At 33.1% G+C, this 23,305-nt stretch overlaps 1 protein-coding gene across 1 annotated transcript in view; it reads right to left on the reverse strand.

Annotated features, from left to right (window-relative positions):
• The window catches only part of COG5 (component of oligomeric golgi complex 5), a 328,255-nt gene that overhangs the window by 71,013 nt on the left and 233,937 nt on the right, over positions 1 to 23,305 (reverse strand). Inside the window, exons 12-14 of the mRNA XM_031938757.1 lie at positions 20,832 to 21,036; positions 17,628 to 17,789; positions 15,088 to 15,187 (exon numbers count right to left, since the gene is read on the reverse strand). Coding sequence (XP_031794617.1) covers positions 15,088 to 15,187; positions 17,628 to 17,789; positions 20,832 to 21,036 — 467 coding nt within the window. The remainder of the gene's footprint in view (positions 1 to 15,087; positions 15,188 to 17,627; positions 17,790 to 20,831; positions 21,037 to 23,305) is intronic.

Consider the following 23,305-nt stretch of genomic DNA (forward strand, 5'->3'; position numbering starts at 1 on the left):
TACCCTTACTACATGTTCAACTAGCACTTGGCATTTCCTAACTGTAACTGCTTCTGCAGTGGCCCACAGTTTCCAAGGACACCCTAGAAATCTTTATAGATGATACTGAGAAGAGGAAAAATAAATCAAAAGAAAACTTAGGACATGAGACATCAAGAGGAACAAGTAGAAGGGAGGCAAAGTGAGGACAGCAACTCTATGTACACTATTTTGGTGAATCTGCAGAAAGCTGGTGTTCTCGGTTGGTTTGCTCAGCAGACTCCACTTCAGATTCCCACTGGTACTAAGAGCCATGGGATCTTTGTTCCCTCACATTCTAGAACTGAAAGGGCCCCTGGAGGTGATGATTTCTAGCTTATCTAGTTCAGTCCTTTCATTTCTTCCATAGTTTATATGTTGGCTCCCTCATTCTATATTGTAAAGATGGAATGTTACAGTACATTTAGTACTTAGTAGTACAAAGAAGATACTTGACAAATGCTTATATTAATTTAGTTCATATTTCAATATCACAGATTGTACATAAGATCTTTGTAAAATGAGAGGAAATATATGAATAAAGTCTATCTCAGGATTTGATAACATTTTCAGACAGGAAATTTTTTTCATGCAGAAAAACACCAAAACCCACTATGAAATGATATAAATTTGTTCTCTATATGTTAAAAATCATTTCAAGTATCAATATTAAATTATATACTTTTGAACAAAAAATTCTTTTCAGTAAAAGAATTTTAACTCTACAACTTTTGATAATCACTAAAATTTCTGATCTCACTTTCACAGGAGGTTACCTAGGAGGCTGCCATTAATTTGTCACAGTGATTTACATAAAAAAAAAAAAGTTAATTCTAATAGAAGTCAGACTTGGGAATTGAATGCCATATCCCCCCTATTCCCAATTCAATTTTTAAGGTATTAGATGAACAGTCAAAATTTTCTAAACTACATTTCCTCATTCTTACAATAGGACTATTATAATAATGTATGTTTAAAAGTTTTCATGACATGACCATATGGTTCAAATATAACTCAGAACTGATTAAAAAGAAAATCACCATAAACATACCTCCCTCTCCCACTTCCATATCCACCTAGAAAATTGTGTGATAGAAATTTTCTCATCTGATTTAGAACTTCTTATAAGATAAATAATAATTTTTAAATGTATCAAGATCATAAAAATACCAATAGCATTCTGAAAGTCTGTTATAATTTCTCAGTGATCAAATTAAAATCCAAGGAGAATTAAATATAATTTCCTGATCTTTGAACCTGATAATGTAGTGAACATTAATTATTTTACTTTCCCCAAAATTTTTCCAGATGCCACACCTTTCTGTTAGAGTGACAGGCAGGGATGATTAAATATTTATTAAAGCTTACATAATACCTACCATATTATTTTCTCTATAATTTACAAGGAATATTTATGTGACCTTTAAAAACTATAAGAGAACACACAATTATGTGTGCAAGTTGTCTTTATTAAAGTGTTTCTAGAAGTCATGCAATTTTTCTTCACAATCTTGTTATATATGACTTGTGATTTCTGAGGAACTATCAAACTATTTTCCTAAGAACCCTTTAAGTTAGGAAGAAACTTTGTATATAACTGACAATTCTATACTTCTGTCCCAAGTAGAGCTGCAAAAATTTTTAAACATATTATTAGTGGTCAAGTAACTTGCATGACTTATTGGCATACTTGAATATATGTATAGGGGGTTGGACAAGACTGGCATCAAAAATATCAAATATGCTCTCTGTTGTCTATTAATTAGCCATATACTTCAATTCTTCAATGGAATGACAACCTCAATGATGAAGGTACTCCCTCCTGCAATGTAAACTGCAACCCATTTATGTCTTCTTGTCCAATGTAAAAATTTTGTTCATGTTTTTCCCTTATATACTCAACTATATATATCGAAGATGCATTTCTAGAACTTTTCTTATTGTGTGTCTTTTAACACTAGCTTCTACTACATATCTGTCCCATCTCTTTTTCTAATTATATGTCACTTAAATAATTTCCCTTATGCCACTTCTAATTTGTAGGTCATTACTGGAAAAGATCAATTCAACTTGTGCCTTTTATTGCCCTCTGGGTCATCTAAAATGTTGATTTGTCAGAGATTCAACCATCAATTATTCATGTGAGATAGAAAACTAAACTCATCTTCAGCCACAGCAAAAGAAAACAAGGATAGTTTCCCTGAAATTTCTTTTAAAATTACATTAGCTTTTCCATTAAGAAAACAACCATTTGGATACATACTTGGTTTGTTATTTCTGGAAAAGAGTGATGTTTTGAATGTGATTTTTTTTATAAAATAACACTGAGATAGAAGCTAGCAAGGAGTCATACAGGAGATTGTAGGATGATTTTATTTAGGCTAAAGATATATTTTAAAAAAAATCAAAACCTTCCTTCCAAAAAGAGCATTTAAACCTATTTGAAAATGGAATAGGCTACTTTTGGGGCAGGGAGCTCACACTAATAGGAGGTTTTCAAACATAAGTTGAACAACTAGTTGTGGGGCAGATTTGAAGATGGATTCTTGTTCAGGGATGGAATGGACTACAGGGCCCCAGCACTTTCAACTCTTAAGAATCTCTAATTCTGATTGGGAAATAAAGTCATTGCAAGTAACTAGTGAGTGGATTAGTGCATGCGCACACACACGTGTGTGTGTGTGTTGTGTGTGTGTATGTGTGTTTTTACCAGATCTATGACTTCATCAATTTTCTTCCTATGAGGAAATTTCCCAGTACTGATGCACATAAGCAATAGCTTTGCCATTTATCTTGAAAGTCCCCTGAGAACATGAAGAGGCTGAGTGACTTTCTCAGACTCACAAAGCCAGTATTATCAAAAAGAAAGACTTCAGCACAATCTTCGTAATGCTGAGGATGTTTTTCTAAATAATTAAGCCTTACCCTCCCTAAATAGCACATATATGGCAATCTTATCTGTACATATATTTATAAGCACAAGAATTGAAACACCTATCTATCTACTAGGTAGTGCAATGGATAGAGTGCCAGGCCTGAACTTAGGAAGACTTGACTTTGTGAGTTCCAGCTTGGCTCAGACACCTGTCCTACTTGTATGACTCCTGGCAAGTCATTTAACTTTATACCATCTGTAAAATGAGTTGGAAAAGGAAATGGAAGACCATTCCATTATCCTTGCCAAGGAAACCCTAAATGGAGCCTTGAAGAGTTGGACACAACTGAAAATGACTGCACACTTTATCTATATCCTCCAACTGAGTACTGCCTTAGAATAATTAGATTTTTCTCTAAATGGCTTATTTATGCAGATACTTCAATGGCTCTGTGATCTCAATGACTAAAATTCTTCCAAAGATACAATGATATGGATTATAAATTACCCATGTGCCCCCATGTTTTCTTCTCCTATGTGCCCCCAGTTCAGGCAGGGTGGCACAATGAAGTACTGGACTTGGGAATCAGAAGGACTTAGACTTCCGTCTTATCTCATACACTGACTAGCTGTGTGGCCAGAGGCAAATCTCTTAGCCTGTCTGTGTCTTAGTTTCTTCATCTATAAGACGAGGATATTTGATGGCCTTCAAGGTCTTTTCCAAGTCACAATCTAAGAGGCCGATCATAGCTATAAATTTTCCTCAGGAATGCCCTCTAAGGTGTTGAAGAACTTAACTTCATATCTCCTCTGTACATGCAAGAAATTCCTCAGTTAAACTTTATTTTCCACTTCCATGACCAATCTACTTCCTTTTATATTCATACATGTCTCACATCTGAGGGCACAACAGATCCCAGAAGGAAGGGAGTGCTTTGTTTTTGTTTTCTTATTCTCAGTCCCTAGTCTAGTGCCTGACACACAGATACTTAATAAATGCTTGCTGATTGACTGAGCCTTTTTTGCTAGCAATATGAAGTCTACTTGTATGGGCTATGTGCCTTCTAGGTGACCCTGAAATTTATTTCATTTTATTTTTGAAGATTATGGTACTCTGCGACTCATGGCTTTACAGTATTACTGAAAAATTAGTAATGAGCCTTTGTTTCTAGCAGAAGGGTCAGTAAATACACTGTCTTATTTCCCAAAGGCATTATGGCAGTTCTATTCAATTCTGAGCCCAAATCATCAGCTCTTCACAGTGTCTGGCTGAGATAAATCAATTGATGGATAAGTTCTAAAGAACTGCATATTATAATCCGATCATTCTTCATTCACTTGGTTTTTCCTGTGGGGATATTATTTTGTGTTATTTTGAGTGATTACAAATCTCTTTTAGAAGGATCTGCAGTATTTCAGGATTTGATGTAATCTGGATAAGGTCATCTGTAAAAAAGGTTTCAATTGGATGTCACATCTTAAAGGAATTTCTCTTTCTTTTTGATTTATAAGGACATACTCTATGACAATGATGAACACTTTTGATGAAGATATGAGCTCCATCTTATGCCTTGCTAGATATTAATAATCAGAAAATTAAATAAAATAATTCCTTTCCTTTAAGTTTTTCAAGGACTTTGTATGATTTTGGTACATACAGGAAACAATTTGTTAAAAGATAATATTTAAAGCTACAATTTAATTTATTGAATCAAAAGCTTTTTTGAAATCAATAAGTAATGAATACAATGGGGCTTTGTACCTTATCAGTTGTATATTAAAAATAAAGCCTGCTATAAGATATCATGTGAAAATAGCCTTTTCCCTCCTCAAACCTTTATCAAGGAAGTCCTAATTATTTGATTATTCTCGTAAAAATTTTGTAGAAATGAGAGTTTTAGGGAGGAGCCAAGATGGTGGAATGAAGCCAGTTTCCCTCAAAAATCACATGAAATTAAGCCTCTGAAGAGAACCTGGAATAACAAAGAGATGTAATGAAACAGTTTTTCAGCTCAGGATAGGTCAGAAGGACCTCAAAAAAAGTTGGTCTCACTGAGGTGAAAGAAGTGCTCAGCTCAGATGGTGTTCGGAAAAGCCAGTGGGAGGGTCTTAATCTCTGTGGATTTTCAACTGAGACCCTTGCCCTTGGTTCAATAAAACTTAACAGAGCAGACCTATGGGGCAACCTCCAGTGCCAGCACATAAGGCAAATTTCCATCACGGGAAAACAGGTAACAACAGGTGGGACGAGGGTTAGGATTAGTGAGCAAGACACCAAAACCAAGGGGGCCCTGTGCTCACAGCCAAAGCTCAAAGCTGCACAAGAAGCTTGGGACAGATTCTCATACCCAAGGGGCAGAGCTCACTTTAAAAGAAATATGTGGGGGAAAGAAAATGAGCAAAAAAAGAAAAAGAACCTTGACCATAGAAAGCTACTGTGCTGAGAGGGAAGACCAAAAGACCAACTCAGAAGATGACAAAATGCCTAGTTGTGAAGAAAACTCAAAGAGAGTTAGTTGTGAATTGGTCTCAAGCCCAAAGAGTCTCCTAGGAAGAGCTCCTCAAGGACTTTAAAAGCTAAAGAAGGTAGATAGAAGAAAAAATGGGAAAATAAATGAGAACCATGCAAGAGAGAGTCAACAACTTGAAAAAGAAAGGACGAAAATTGCCAAAAATTGACTGAAGAAAAACAATTGGCCAAATGAAAACAAAAAAAATCTGCTGAAGAAAACAACACCTTTAAAAATAGACTTAATCAAACATAAAAGGAGGTACAAAAGCTAATTGAAGAAAATCATACATTAAAAACTAGAATCAGACAAATAGAAGCTAATGACTATGAGACATCAAGAATTAGTCAAACACACTAAAAAGAATGAAAATGTAAAATAATTTTGTAGAAATGAAAAAAAAAAAGGAAATGAATCAGTAATTATTGGTTTATTTTCTCTTCACTTTCTTCTTTTTGGTGATGAGAGCAGAGATTTTTAATCTAGACATCATCAGCTCTTTCAGCTATTTTGAGAACTGGTAAATGACCTCTGAATGTCCTCAAAATTGTATGGAATCCAACATGGACATCTTTGTATACATGGCCTACTTCAGCTGCTTCTCTGCACATCTTTTTTTCCTTTAGTGCCATTTCAAGTTCCTTCATATAAGCACTCTTAATACTGTGATGTTAGAGTGATGACTCTGCTATCATGATTAGAAAAAAGATTTTGGAATAAAAATGCACAGAGCTCTTTCATATCTTTCCTTTTTTTGGTTGTCCTTCCTCCTATTTCATCCTTAAATATACCTGGTCTCTCCAACAGCTTTCTAGAAACATGTTTTTCCTTCTATTACTTTTCACTCTTTGATAAGGTGATACTGCTTATCATCTTCCTCCATTATCCTCTTTAATATTTTACAAATAAACTTACATTCTAAACTGGTATTGGCCTTGGATGTGATATCTCTATGCTTTGGAAAAAAGATTTAAATATTTGGTGACTGAGCAAGTTTCAAGTAATTCTGGTCTCCTCATTGTGGTAAATAATTTATAATGGTTGAACAACTTAAAGGACATAAGGATATTCAATGCCAGTCTGTTTTTTTTTTTTAAATATTTCCTTTTGAGAGATAGCCCCCCCCCTTTCCCTCTCTTCAACCCCTTCCCTATCCATTGAAAAGGCAAGCAATATATCAATTATACATGTGAAGTCATGCAAAAATATTTCCATATTACACATGTTGCAAAAAAACAAGAAAAATAAGGAAAATGAAAAGTATATTTTTTGTACTTAGAGTTCATCTCTGTCTCAGAAATGAGTAATCTTTCAAATCAGGAAGACAAATACAATGGTTTTATGAAGAGAAGCATAGGGAACCATGCAATACCTGTTTTTATCTGTGGAAATAGATTCAATAAATATTTTTAAGCAGATATTTTGTTGAAGTCTTTTAGATCAGAAATAAGTCCTTTGGAATAACCTCCATGCTGTTCATTTCATTTTACATCAGTCTAACTAAGTCTTCCCATGTTTTTCTGAAACCATCTTGCTTGTCATTTCTTCTAGCATGATGGTATTCCATCACAACCATACATCAATTAATGGGCATTTTCTCAGTTTCCAATTCTTTGCCACCACAAAAAAACTGCGATAAATATTTTTGCCATATTGTTTTCTCTTTCTTCTTTTTTCTAATTTGGTACTGATTTTGACCTTTATCAAGTCAGTAATCTGAAAGTTCAGAAACAATAACCACATTGATATCAGCTGATACTTACTTGCTAAAATAGAATCACAGTGATTCTTTTTCAGTAATCACCATGCCTAGATCCTTTTATTTATTTATTTATTCTGGCTAGCATGCTAACATTAGATTGGGGGAAGAGGAGGTGTTATAGAGTTTACAAAGCTTCGGCTTCTCTTCTTCTCTATACTTGAAACATGTTTTTTAATCTTTCTCCCTTTCAGGGATACCTCTGCATTGGAGACACTGAGTATTAAAGTACATGTTGATTTAATTTAGAGTCTTAAATCCTGCATAGAATTATTCTTGTCTCATACTCTATAACAGATGTTGGCACATAAGCTGCAATTATTTTCATGTTGGTTTCTTTCCAAATGCTTAACATAGGCCCTGGAATGTAAGATGATCAAATGTCAATAATTTTACAAGTTCTATTTGTGCACATGATAAAAACCAATTCAACCCAATTCCTTTATTTGCCTCTTTAAGAACTCATGAGCCATCCTTTTATTTAGCACCAAGTTTGTTTTTTTTATTTCTGTTTTCATTTATAGTGAGAACCCCAACAATTTTTCCTCTAATGTGCTAATGGAAAAGGATATCACCATCGAAAGTATCAATAACAAAATCATTCTTTTTTAGGTGGCCTAAAACTTCTGTTATTCTTACTACTTTTATGGTTCCTAATGAAAAGTTTCCTTTAGTAGTTCCAGTAACAGCCCCAAAGATTCAGTTAAGTTATTAAATTGCATCTTCCTCCACTCTCATCTTTAGAGTTTACATGACATTTAATTTTATCAGGAGAAAAAAGCAGAGAATGGAAAAAATATATTATATCAGGAATATTAATAGAATAAACATTCACATGATATCACAACTTTAATTAAACCACTCAAAGAAATTAAAGGTTCAAACAAGAAAAAAAACAACATAGTGTCTTGCACATAATATGTACTTAGTAAATCTTTGTTGACTTATGAAGGGCATCTGGAAAACTATGGATAGTATCTAGTTGGTTTTGGTCAAATTATGCTAAAAAATCTTTCCTGATTTGTAATATAAAAAAGATAATATGGCCTTCTCAAGTTTTTTCTAGATCTAGGTTCTATAATCCTATGATGAATGTTATAAAAATCATTATGGAAAATTTTAAGTCACCTTAATGATACTTTTTCTTGAATTTCATATTCTATCTATGGAATTCAATATTCAAAAAGTTCTAAATTCCAAGAAACTAATATATGGAAATCTACTTAGAATTCTAAATAGCTGAGCATACCTATACTTCAGCTTTTTATATCTGCAAATTATCTTTTTATATAGACAAATTATCTTTATCTGCAATTATGGTAAACAAAGAAGAAAAGAAGAAGCTACTTTCTGATCCAGAACTCCTTTTGAAAGGTCAAAGGACCTTTGAAATACTGAAGGTCAAATGCCTTAAGGAGATAGATATAAAAGAGCTTCACAGAATACAGATATTAATACAGATGTAAAATTCACCTGGTGAGAATAACAAGAAAAGCTGGCACCTACTATATATCTGGTGAACCCAAATAAGCTGAAATTAGAATTGAGAAGTATCAATGATATTAACCCAAAGGTCTGTAAAGAACTATAGTTTACAAAAAGTTATCAAACTGTGCATACCCTTTGATCCAGCAGTGTTACTACTGGGCTTATATCCCAAAGAGATCATAAAGAAGGGAAAGGGACCTGTATGTGCACAAATGTTTGTGTGACCAACAGGAAGATTTCAGAAATGCTGGAAAATGAGTGGATGCCCATCAGTTGGAGAATGGCTGAATAAATTGTGGTATATGAATATTATGGAATATTACTGTTCTGTAAGAAATGACCAACAGGAAGATTTCAGAAATGCCTGGAGAGACTTACATGAACTGATGCTGAGTGAAACGAGCAGGGCCAAGAGATCACTATATACTTCAACAACAACACTATATGATGACCAATTCTGATGGACCTGGCCATCCTCAGCAATGTGATCAACCAAATCATTTCCAATGGAGCAGTAATGAACTGAACCAGCTACACCCAGCAAAAGAACTCTGGGAGATGACTAAGAACCATTACATTGAATTCCCAATCCCTATATTTTTTCCCACCTGCATTTTTGATTTCCTTCACAGGCTAATTGTACAATATTTCAGTCTGATTCTTTTTGTACGGCAAAATAACGGTTTGGTCATGTATACTTATTGTGTATCTAATTTATATTTTAATACATTTAACATCTACTGGTCATCTTGCCATCTGGGGGATGGGGTGGGGGAAAGAGGGGAAAAATTGGAACAAGAGGTTTGGCAATTGTCAATGCTGTAAAGTTACCCATACATATAACCTGTAAATAAAAGGCTATTAAATAAAAATTAAAAAACAAAAAAAAAAAAAAAAAAAAAAAAAACCTAGTTTCTTCAATGTTCAGAGCCCTACCATGGCATTCTGTTATACTTGATAGAGTTTTTGATGCTAGAACTACCCAATTCATGAGGTTCTTATACCTGAAGTCTATAAATGACTTCATTACAAACATATTAAAGGTTAAGAAAAAAAGAACTGTCCTGATTGATAATATTCTTATTGCAAAACCTCTCAGTAAATACAGAATTATTTTCATTGCAGACTTGGTTCTTTCATTCTTGGTTCATTCAAGACTTCTTGTACCTCAAATCATTTTCTCTATGGGAGAAATGAAGGGAAAAAAAACCCAAAACCCTGTTTTGTGGAATGTGCAGAGGCTAGTAACAGGGAAGCCCAGATCAATAATTATTAGAAGAATGAGCTAAAGATCTCTACCATAATTGTTTTTCTAAAAGTTTATGAATAAAAATTTTGTGATTAAAAAAAAAATCTTTCTTTAAAATCCTAGCATTCTTTTATCTCTATAGCTGATCCACATTCTCCTATTAAGTTCTTCCATTTGTCACTTTAATTTTTTAATTTGAGGCTTGAATATTTTACTCATAAACAAAAACTTCTGTAATTTTTTTAGCACAAGAGCTGTCAATTAAGTTCTTCCCTTTAAAGATGGTGTCAATTTTTCTATTTAGAATTTTTTGACTTTTTAGAATGTATTGATGAAACTAAAAGAATAAGAAAATGCAAAGATTTTAAAAATAAAACAATGATGAATAATACAGAAACTTTCATTAATAGCCAACAGGATGAAATTATCATTGAATGCTAATCTTAAATGTTCCCTTAAATCAGCATTTATCAAAGTCTAAATTTTTTTTTTGAAAAAGGTATGATTTACTATTCAGTGTCATCTAATATATATTTTACACATACAGAAAAAATTTGAAAAAGTGATTTAAAAATTCTCATCATTCTTCATAGTCTTCTTAAGTTATTCTGTCCACATTTTAAAAAGGCATAGTAGAATTTCTATAATAGCTCTGTATATGTGTAATTATCTGACCTTGTGGTACACCATAGTCATTTACAGGTACAACATCTAAATTTGAACAGACTCATTGAATCATTAGATTATATTTCAAAGGGCAAATTCTTAGACTGTAAAACAGATAAAATTGCAAGCTACAATGAAATTAGAATACGCTACCGATTAGTAATTTCTGTCACATAGCACAAAAGTTTTTTTGCTTCATATATGCACTGATGAGGTGATCACTGGTCCATGAGTATGTAAAAAGCATCCAGAATCAGCTTCCTCAGGCTTTATTAGTCTTTCATCCCATATAAGCTGAGCCCTGGCTTTAAGAATTTGTGTGAGACAAGAAAAAGCTTTTACAGTGGAGGGGAAAAGAGGAAGGAAAGGAGTGAGTGAGTGAACTTGACTCTCATCAGAATTGGCTCAAATAGAAAATAACATACATACTTAATAGAGGAATAGACATCTGTTTTACCTTATAGGAAAATAGGAGGGGAAATAGGATATGTGAAGGGGAAGAGGGTGATAAAAGAGAGAGCATATTGGGGTAAAGAGTGGTTAGTAGCAAAATACTTTTGGAGAGGGACATTGTGAAAGGAGAGTGAATAAATGGGGGGAAATACAATGGGTTAATGCAATTGTTAAAAAAATTTCAAAGCAAGTTTCTTTGATGGAATGTTATTGTTGTCTGGGAAATGATGAACAGGAAGCTCTCAGGGAAAAAAAAACAACTTGGAAAAGTCCATGAACAAAGTGAAATATACTATATACAAAGTAATAGCAATGTTCTGGGATGATCAACTGTAAATGACTTTTATTCTCAGTGGTAAAATGATCCACACCTACTCCGAAAAACTTATGATAAAAATCCTAACCATACCCAGAGAAGAAACTTGTTAGGATTCTTACAAGGTGCTAAGTCACTAGAATTGATAGAGACAATGATTATGTACTTAGTACTTACTAGAGTTCTACAAGATTCATACTTTTAAGAGAGCATATATAAACTAGGAGCCTCAACCAGGATTCACTCTGTGAGTTTCAGAAGCCAGGATTCAGTCAAGCAGATCCACAAGCCAGAGAAGGCAGCTTAAGCTCTCGGAACCAAGACTACAGAAGGCCTCTAAGAAAAACTAGTCGAGCCCCAAGTGAAGGAGATAAGACTTTGAAGGATACAATAAAGGATTTGGACTTTAACTCCTAGCTGCATTTGGGGTTATTACTCTGAACTGAAACTAAGGCTGCTTTTAGAAGCCCCCTGAGAAACCTGCTCCCAGAGAACATTATATTTTACAGAAGAACATTACAGAAACTGATTGTGTCTGAATACAGATTGAAGCATATTCTCTCTCTCTCTCTCTCTCTCTCTCTCTCTCTCTCTCTCTCTCTCTCTCTCTCTCTCCCCCCCTCCCTCCCTCCCTCTCTCCCTCCCTCCCTCCCTCCATCTTTCCTTTTTCTCTTTTTTTCCCACTCTCCTTCCTTTCCTTCCTTCCTCCCTCCCCTCCCCCCTCTTTATTTTTAACTTAATTTTTCTTGATGGCTTTTATTTTCAGGGGGGGAGGGAGGAGATCTATGTTTTCTTTCACAATTTGACTTGTTTTGCATAACTTCACATATGGTTTCTTAATTGTGGGTGGGGATAGGGGAGAAAACCTACAACTCAAAAGTCTTAAAAACAAATGTAAAAAATTTGTTTTGAATGTAATTAGAGGAAAATAATAAATGAATGAAAAAAATGTCGTTGTGGTGAGAAGAGAGATCAGGTAAATGTAGCACTCAACAGAATGGAACTGGAAGTAAATCATTTCACACATATTTTTTTTCTGTGCTTGACAACTCTATTCTTACAAGCCAAATAAACCTTCTTTTATAAATCCTGGTTTGTGGCGGGTCAATCATTCACACTATTCAAACACTTGGAGTGAGGAAGGCTACAGACAACTCTTTTAAGACAAACTCAAGATGTTGATTTAAACAAATGTTCCATTAAGTATTATAATATTTAGTAAAACTGGAAGGCAAATGAACTGCTTTTGTCAGCATTATAATATTAACAACATATGTCATAACTTTAAATCCATATTAAATTGATTTCTGCAAATAAACTGGGGTCTTACAACAATACAGCCAGTAGGTTATCTATGCTGTGGAATCACCTTTCAGTTAAGATTTTCTTATATGAAGACCTTTCTAGTACTTCTAGTAACCGAAACCTAGTAGGCATTTTATTTAAAACTCCTGTGTACAAAATTTGAGGGGAGAAATAAACTATGTAAAGGCTTCCAAATAAATTCTGATTGTCTCTAAATGACAAGTTTTCAATTGGAAAAATGCTAACTGTCTCTTTATTCAAGGTTTTCATAAGGGTAGGGGGAGATATTTACTAAAACATTATCAACCCAATTTATTAATTGATATTCAAGCAATGAACCATATACTCTTAGAACTGAAACAAAAAGATCATTTATTTCAATTAAACAAGCATTTTTCAAGCACATACAAATGCACGTAGCACTCAGCTAGCCAAAGAGGATATAAAATGAAAAATGAAAAAGGATCTGCTCTCAAAGTAATGACACTCTACTGGAGAATACAATAGTTATATGAATAATAAACAGTCAACACACACACACACACACACACACACACAAAGTGGATAAAGTGATTTCAAAGTAATACCAGGGAAGAAAGTGCTAGCAATTTTCAAGACCAAGGAAGGAGTTACTGAAGCTGAGCTTTGAAGGAAGTGAGAATGTCCAAAGAGAAAAGGAGAGAGGGAAGAGCATCCCAGGGCTTGAAGACTGTGAACAAAGGCAAAGACATAAGAAATAGCATGCTGTCAATGGTGGATAATAAAGAGATCAACTTTGACTGAAATGTAGAGATCATGAGAACTGCTTCTTTGAAAGAATTTAGAAAAGAGGTAGGAGTCTGATAATGAAGTGCTATGCTGCTAAATAGAGGAGACCTGTGCTTTAAGAATATCAATTGAGTAGGCATGTGAGGAGGGCCCAGAGAAAAGAGAGATGGGAAGCAGGGAGCCCACTTGGGAGCTACCAAATAGCAATAAGGCATAGATTAGGAAAGTGTCTATACAGGTTGAGAAAAGCAAGAGGTGCTATGGAGATAGACTTAACAAGACTTAGCAAAAGTGATTCTTTTCAGCTTTTAATTTCTATATGTATAAGACATGTTTGCTTCTTAGAATTCTGGGATTACAAATGCTCTTTCCTAAATCTAGGGAAGGTTAACAAATTGACATCATTTACTAAAAATATATAAGTATGCATACTTTTCTATATCACTTTATTAATCATTAAGAACTTCCTGAGCTTGTTGGGACCTTTATATAAAGGGGCCACTCCTCCTTCCCTCTAAAATCTGAATTATCATTCATATTTTTAAATCCCAAGGGAAAAACCAGAAGTATTTCCATAATGTCTTTAGTCTTCACTTGAGAGAATAATCCAAATGATAATGATTTAAAATTAATTTTGCAATCATTTAAAATGTATGCAGCCATTGCAAAAAGAACCCTTATTTTATGGATTAAACTGTTTTATGTACGATGACATTAAGAAATTTTCAGAAAACTTCCTTTTTAAAATGCACCTTTTCTCTTACAGTTTCAAGTGTTGTATTTCCTCTAATCACTTTCTAGCTGTTCTAATTAATTTCACACTTGGTAACCATGCATGAATGGTGCTTGGGAAGGGGGAAAAAATCCAACCCAGTCAATCACATTTAATTGTATTTCGAGAAGACAAATCTGAATTTTGGTACAAATATAATAAAAGTCTTAAAACCTACAGTATATTTGGCATAGTAGAAATATGGGAAAATTTGATGAATGGGATACCATTATCTTTTTTGTTTTGTTTAATAACAATATTTTTCAAATTTCAAAACAATTATTTTTCAAAATACATGTAAAGATAGTTTTCAACATTTACCATTGCAAAAACTTTTGTTTCAAATTTTTCTCTCTCTCTTCCCACATCCTACCTCTCCTAGACAGCAAGTAATCCAATATAGATTAAACATGTGCAATTCTTTTAAATATATTTCTACATTTATTATTCTGTACAAGAAAAATCAGATCAAAGGGGAATAAAAAAAATGAGGGGAAAAAAACAAACGAGTAAACAACATAACAGATGAAAATACTATGTTGTGATGCTCCTTCAGTTCTCATATTCCTCTCTCTGAATGTGGATGGCACTCTCTATCACAAGACTATTGGAATTGCCCTGAATCACTACACTGTTGAAAAGAGCAAGTCTCTCACAGTTGAATTATCACATAATCTTCTTGTTGCTAACTAAGTACAATGTTCTCTTGGTCTTACTCATTTCACTTACCACAGGATATCAATTATCAAAAAGTACATGAATTCTTTGGCTGTATTCTAATTCAAGATTTCAAAATGTCACTAGACATTCCAAATTTTTATTCAATTCATTAATATCTCCCAAATGATTAAATTAATAATTTTAACAAAAAAATTTTTTTAAGTTTATAGAAATATGAAGTTACTTACAAGCTGCTCAGATTTCACGCCATATAACTGTATAGTCTTTGCCACATTTTTGGACACAGCTAAAGTAAGGTTGGAGTCAACTGCAGCCACATTAAGTTCACTGGAAAACATGTTACCACTATTAATTTAAAAAATTAAATAATTCATAATCTAGATTATAAATATGGCAAAAAACAACAATTGAACCAACACACCTTAAAGCAGAATTACTGCTTTTATAATTTCATTTATTTTTACTTGTCTTTACTGCCTTGTTGTATTTCTAAATTCTTCATTTAGCAAATATCTGGAAACAGATTTTTTAAATGACCAGTCATTCATTAATAAAGGCAAGTCATGTGTGGTTCCATGGTTGTGATTAAAAGAGTAAATTGTAGACAAATTCTAAAGTGGCACTAGTTTTCAAAACCGTTAAGTGCAATTACAAGCAATGCAAATCACAGACATCTGCAGGGAAGGGACACCACTTGAATGAAAATGGTGACCTTGGGAGACTATAAGCTAAAAATACAAATTTCAAGTGATTCACAAGGATACTGAGTTGCAGTGGAAAATTTTCACCAAATTCATATTATTTCAAATACTCTAGTCTTTTGAGTAGAAATTAAAAAATTGAAATATGAATGCAATTTGGAATTGGTTTAAACTGGATTTAATGCAAAAATCTTACTTTATGTACACATACTAAACTCTATAATCTGTGATGAACTAAAATTGATTTGAAATAGATATAATATAGTCTAGTGCCTAGAGAAAGAGCGCTTCAAGTTAAAAATTGTAAAAAAAAAAAAAAAAAAAAAATAGTAGCTTTCAAGCACTGAATGAAAAATAAAGAGAATTTAAAATCATTAAAGAGGTACCTGAGTTGTTCAAAGTTAATATTAATAGATTCAGCAGTGTGCTTTGTACAGATGTTTACATTTAACTTCAAACTGTACAGATCAGAAAGTCCAAGACCTTTCCTCTGTATTGTCTAAAAGCCAAGTTTTAACATGGTTAACAGAACTCTTTAGGGAAATTGGGTATTCTGGAGGTTACTAACAAGCCAGGAGATGATACTTTGCAGTCCTTGGCAAAGTTCCAAATTTTAACCATTGAATTTTACTGTCCACTAAAGATTATGAGTTTTCACAATAACATGCAGTTTGATTCAACACAAAAACAAACACCTATGATGCCATGGAGAAGAGAATAACAGACTAATAAAATATTAATAAATGTAGTGCTAAAAGGCACTTTAGGGGGTCATTAATTTAAAAATAAACATACTGAGGCACAGAACAGTAAGCAAAGCTCATACATCTAATCATATAGTTTGTAAGAACTAAGACTTGAACTTGGGTCTGATGAGGGAAAGTCTGTTGTTCTTTTCATCCTAAGTTTTCTCAATTTGCTTATTTAAATTTAAAAGTTTCTTTAATTATGCCCTCCAAAAAAGTAGTACCCTAAACAAGTACTTATTTTGTGCAGCCCAAAGCATTCTGGGTTAAGCAAATATATAGCATGGAGAAGAAGGAAAAGATATGTAAACATTGAATTGAATGGTTATTAAGATAGTAGGGGAGATCAAACTGCATTTAGGATATTCATCCTCATATCACAGATTACAAAGAAGGTACAAATAAATTCCTACTCATGTTTAGAAAAGCTAAGATAATAAGGAGCAGGGGGAGATTTAGAATCAAGAATACCTCTTCAGGAATCTCACCTCTGGATATCTAGTCTCCTGTCCTTTCCCTTTACTACAATGCACAAATTCCATATGCAAAGTTATAGTGCCCTAAGTTATCTCTAACTAGTTCTGCAATTTCCCCCATAATAATTTTGCCTTCTTCAGAATGCTAGCTCCAGATGTATAGTATTACTATTTCAACAAGCTGTTAATTACTATAGTGGCTGTGACAGACTCAAAAGGATTCTGTTATTTGCAAGAGGGGTCCTCCTCCGTTTTCACACATTCAAGAAACACATCATTTGCAATTCATTCCCTTTTAGGGTGCTTTGGGGACTGGTATGCTTTTTTTAGGAATTAAAAACAACAGAAGAATAAAAAAAGAGCTATACTAAATTCATATTTATAGCACAATTGCCCTCTGTAACCCTTGGTAAATCACATTAACCTCTATACTTAAGTGTATAAGACACTTACTTTACTAAGTAAAACACTTCTATGTCTTAATTTATAAAATCATTTTACAAAATTAAATGGGGAGTACAGATAATTGTATGTAACATCAGAGATTTACTATACTATATAGAATTAAATGGACTTGTACTTGTTCAGCAAAAACACAATTAAAGCAGGCTACATTTAGAGTATATTAAAAGTTTATACCAGTTGAAATTTTAATTATTGATGTAGTCAAAATATATTTTAAATTTTATTATAAAACTAATTTCCTGAAGAACTAGGATTAAATTGAAATTTTATTGCTGATAATTTTTACTTAAGAACTGATCATTTAGAAATATGGAGACAATATAACTTGGTTTTTAGCTTCCATTTCTGAATATCACATTATTTTTGAATATGCACATACCTGGCTATGGTTTTAATGATGCTGTCAAGTTCATCAGGAGAAGGTGGATTCCGGCCACTTGGGGGAAAGACCAGATTGATAGGATCAAAAAGTCGAGATAATGACTTTGAAAGGTAAGCCGCTTCATATGGTTGCAGTGAGTCTTTTAAAGCCTTTTCTGGACTATAAGCACAAAAATTTTGAAAAAGGAACTGTAATTTTATAATGTTAAAAGACATTATTAACACTAGTTTTATTACTTTTTCCCCCCATCAATTCCTCAGCCCTTGTCTAATAAAACTACAATGGTATACTTTCTATAAAGAAGACAATTTTTATATGTTAGGATAATATATAAACATGAACATCAATTTCTTTTCAAAATATCTAATTAAATAAGTCATACATATGCAAATTTAATTATAAATGCTATCTATAAATTTCATGTACATCAATATATATTATGTTAAATTGGCCAATCTAAGAAGAACTCATCAATTTAAGCATCAATTTCAACAAAGGTAGAGCCAAATTCAATCTTTTTTTTCCTTTTTAAATGTAGAGATGACTTATTAAGATTTTAAATAAGAGTACAGGGAAATGTTCAAATACTTAAGAAAACAAAATGCCTTAAGAAAACCTTAAAAAAACAAAATAACCACACCTAGTTACATGGAAATTTTGCCTATTAGAACACAGCTGATAATCAGGGATTAATTTTTCTCCTAAGGAAAAAAGCCTGAGTAGGCAAGACAGATATCACCAAGTTCATGCATTGTAAAAGCTTTTGTATAAGGATGCTTTGACATTCACTCTGAGCTTATTTACTGATATTTTGCACACAATTGTAACAAGTTAGGTTAAATAATTCCCCAAACTATAGGAAAATGGAAAGCCCAATCATAGGTCCACTAACAGTAAGTAACAGAAGTAGTTGACAGACAGCAAAGAAACAGAAAAAAACCACAACAAATATACACCATACTCCCCAAAGTACAATAGCTTGGAGCTATATTCTATATGCACAAACATATATAATTCATGAATCTCAGGTCATGATTGTTTTTATGAGACTTGTGATTTGATCAGTGTAAGAACTCCCAACGAGGAGCTTCCTTTCCTGACGCAAATTACCACCTTCTATGACATTTACAATCTTAGAGAGTTGACTGGTTGTCAGGTTATCCAGCTAATCAACCAGTACTGTCAAAGGCAGCATTTGAACCCAAGTCTAGCACAGTTAATATCAATTCTTGGCACAGGAATGAGTAAGTGAAGAAGGGGCAAATTCTGAAACGATCCAAGAATAGGATAGACAGTTAGATTTAAATGAGACAATTAGATTTGGTCCTATCTAGAGGTAATATTATTATTATTTTTGCTGAGGCAACTGGGGTTAAGTGACTTGCCCAGGGTCACACAGCTAGGAAGTATTAAGTATCTGAGGCCAGATTTGAATTCAGGTCTTCTTGACTTCAGGGTCAGTGTGCTAAGCACTGTACCATCTACCTGCCCTGGTAATAATATTATTAATAACATTTTGTTGTTCATTCGTTTTTCAGCTGTATCTGACCCTTAGTGATTTTATGTGAGGTTTTCTTGGCAGAGATATTAAAGTGATTTGCCATTTCTTTCTCCAGCTCATTTTACAGATGGGGAAACTGAAGCAAATAGTATTAAATGACTTTCCCAGGATCACCGAGCTAGTAAGGATACTGTTTGAGGCTAGATTTGAACAGTGAACCTTCCTCACTCCAGGACTGGCATTCTAGCCATCGTGCCACCTAGCTAGCTGCCCTGATTAATAACTACTGACATTCATATAAACTTTATTTACATATGTGAAAGTGGTTCACATATATTATATTTCATATAAACCTTATGCTAACTCTGTGATATACATATTATTTCTATTTTTACAGGTAATTCAAATGAGGGTTAGGCAGGTTAAGTGAGGTATCAATGGTCTCATAAGCTAGTGTATTCTGAATATGAACCAAGACTTCTCCTGATTTCAAAGTATATTTTTACTAAATCCTTGTAACCCAAAAGATACTGTTTGATTTTGCCTCCAAATCTAATCCATGATCATTTTCTATTAATATTCACAACCATGTGTCAAAGTTAACAATAATCTCTTAATTATCAAGCTGTATGGCCTCTCAATCCTCATTCTTGATGTATCTTCAAAATTTAACACTATCAATCACTCTCTTTTCTTTGATATTCTCTTTAATGCTTCCAAGATCAAATAGCATTCAAAACCATTCAACACATAGCCCTTTCCTCCTTTTCCAATCTTCTTACACCCTTCATCGCAGCTTGGATTTTGTGTGATCACTGACACAGGCCTCCTTGCTGTTCATTTCCTTGGTAATCCCCCATAACTAGAATGCTCTCCCTCCTCATCTCCATCTACTGGCATTATTTCCCAGGATGATGCCTATTGATACAGCCTTCTGTTTTTCCCTGGAGTGCCTTGCATTTCCATGAGGGTGGATTGCCTGTCCCATGGAAAATGAATGAGACATAACAACTAGGGGCACTGCTACACCTTTTCAAACTCTGAGCCCTTGACTGAATCTTGGAGTAGACCTACAGTTTCAGTCACTAGTCAGATCCTGCTTGAATTGAGAACAGGATCAAGATTTTTCCTACCCCTTACTAGTTGTGTGATCTATGGGAGACAATTACTCTCTCTGGAATCTCAATTCATTCATCTGTTTAAAAAAAAAAAAAGGAGATTGGACAAAGTGACCACTAAAGTCCCTTCTCAATGCCCTAAATATATCTAACTCTAAACTCTTTTCTAGATTTATGAGCCTCTTCCATCATTGATTCTGGCTATATTCTGCCCCACTTCAAAGTTGTTGCCTGGTTGTCTTTCTAATGACTGTGAACTGGAGGTGTCCTTGTTCCTATTTCCTGTGTTCTTTGGTCAATCAAGTTAAGCCAGAAACCCTTCTTATAGCTTTAATCTTATATTAACTTTTGAACTTGTTCTGCGGAGGTTTCTAAGTCCCCTAAAGCAGCTGCAACAGATAAGTACAAACATGAGCATGCATATACACACACACACACACACACACACACACACACACACTCAAATGCAATGTATTAAAAGGACCAATCATCTTTTACAAAATGTAAAGAACTCATTTACACAGTTTTCAAGTTTACTTAAAAATAATCTCTCGATAGAATAAACCAATTAAATATACATACTCATAATCCTGTTTTTTCTGTATAAATATGTCTTGCATATCATCTTCTGTCTGCTGTAGGTCAACGTAGAGGTCTGTGGTTCCACTTGAATTAAAATTACCTTGAATATTTTGACTATATTGTTGAAGACGTTTCCATAAATCATTATAAAGACGCAATAATTTAGGATATTCCCCTTCAAATGCTTGCTTCAAAAACATAGAAGCTGAAAAATGAAACAACCATTAAATAAATGCATTTTTTTCTCTCTTCTCTCTCTGCTTTTCTTTCTCCTAGCCCTCTCCAACCCATTGCTAACTGACAAGTACATTTTTTGCTGTATCAACTCCAGTTTTCTAGAAATGTCTTTAGTTCAGAAAAAAAGTTAATCATAATTCACAACAAATTTGAGGATTGTTTAACATATTTATAACCGTTTTCCTCCCGCCATTTTTACAGATGCTAGAAAAGCTGGCTATATAGAGTGCTAAGTGCTTTGCCAATGGATATATGATTTAAATCTTGAGATATTGTCCAGATTGAGATATCTGGACAATTCATTATTTAATTCTACCATCTCTAAAAGAGAAAAACATACTTCATATCATTTTTATTTATAAAATGTATTTTTAAAGAATACTCCAAGGTCAAAAATCATTATTAAAATGCCATGCTATAGAAATGCTTCAAAAGTAAAACAGTTCTACTAAAAATGGTTTACAATAGAGATCGTACTTTTTCTTATCCTATTAATGGAAATGATGTCTAAAAACTTTTCTCCTATATCCTAGAAGTATTTGGTGAATGTAATGTAGAAAACCAATAATAATATAGAAAAACCAATCAAAACATATGAATTTAAAAATAAATGCAAGAGCATTAAAAATAATTTAACTTATAGGGGCATTCCTTGCCATCTGATTCAGTAAAAGGAATACCATTTGACAAAGTCTGAGAAGACCTGGGTCTTCTTTCTGAACATAGTCCTAAATGAGACACTTCTAATCTTTTGTTCAACTATAAGGTAGGGGTAATAATACTTGCCCCATCTACAGTGAATTATAGAATCTTAGAAGCCATCTAGTCCAAGTTACAATTTTGTTTTTACAATATTCCTGAGAAGTATAACCTAGTCAATGCTTAAATACTTTCACTTAAAGAAAATTCACTACCTCATTTAATAATGGTTTTCCTTGATTCACAGCTACATCAAAACTTAAGGTAGTATAAAGGATAATAAAGTGGTATATAATGAGCATAAGGCTGCAGCATATTGCCAGTTATACAATGATACAAAAAATACAAATATAAGACTCATAAAGGAATTAGTATGAGTATTTGGGAAGGTAAGATAAGTAATGCAAGTAATGCATTGATTTCTAGACGATTCTCAGCACAGTGGAGATTTTATAGTGGATTTATGGGGGAGGGGGGCTTGCATAATGGTTCCACAGAATGAAAAAGTACACATTGATTGAATATTGATTGCACTGTTAGAATGATTATCAATACTCAAAAGATCATAGACCAATTATATTATAATGATTACCAGATTTAATGACAATTTCAGTATTATATATTTCAAATTTTACCTCAGCTACTGGGTTAAAATATATTTATTTAATACTTATTCCACCTCCTGGAACATAGCAAGTACCTAAAACCCTAGTTGCCTACTATAGCATGTTTGCATGATTTCTGTTATTGCATACTTCATTTTCTCTATTATTGTCATGTAAATATAATGTAGTTCTCTGGAATTATACTTCAGTTCTAATTGCTACTTGTTGAACAAACATATGAATGCTACTTAAAAATTTTCCAAGGTTAACAATTATTTGTCATAAAATTTGGTCATAATTAAAAAAAAACATTTTAGATAGCTTTATAAGCATCTATAATGGTACACTGACAAATTACTATACATATAATAAAGAACAATTATAATAAAAACAAAAATGATATTTTCAAATTCCAAATCCTTAGAATGGTAGTGATCATTTAACTCTCTTTGTGCCAGGTTTATAAAAGCAAAGAAATGAATATTATCACTGTAAGTTTCTAAATGCAATAATGTTTATGTGAAGTGTTTTGCAAATTTTAAGACGACTTATAAATAAATGGTAATGATTGTCATTTAGCAGCTGCGATTAAACAAAAACAAAAGACAGAAATAAAATATTAAATAATCAGCACCCATAAATATTTAAGAATATACTTTCTGAAAGTATCCTTTTAAATGTTTACTAAAATATTAGTGAATCACTATTTTTGTTCTGAGTGATTAGAATTCATTATGTGTTACACTTTTAGATTAATAGGTACTTAATACATATTTGTTAAGCTAATATCATAAGATAAAATTCAACTAGGTATAAATATTTGATAGCCCAAAAGACATTTTTTGAATATAAAATGTATCCTCTAATTATTTCTTCTGCTCATAGTTAGGCAATCTGTTGTACTGATTGATACTTTTAACATTTAAGTGTTTG

This window comes from Sarcophilus harrisii, chromosome 5 (assembly GCF_902635505.1).
Source record: "Sarcophilus harrisii chromosome 5, mSarHar1.11, whole genome shotgun sequence".
Lineage (NCBI taxonomy): Eukaryota > Metazoa > Chordata > Mammalia > Dasyuromorphia > Dasyuridae > Sarcophilus > Sarcophilus harrisii.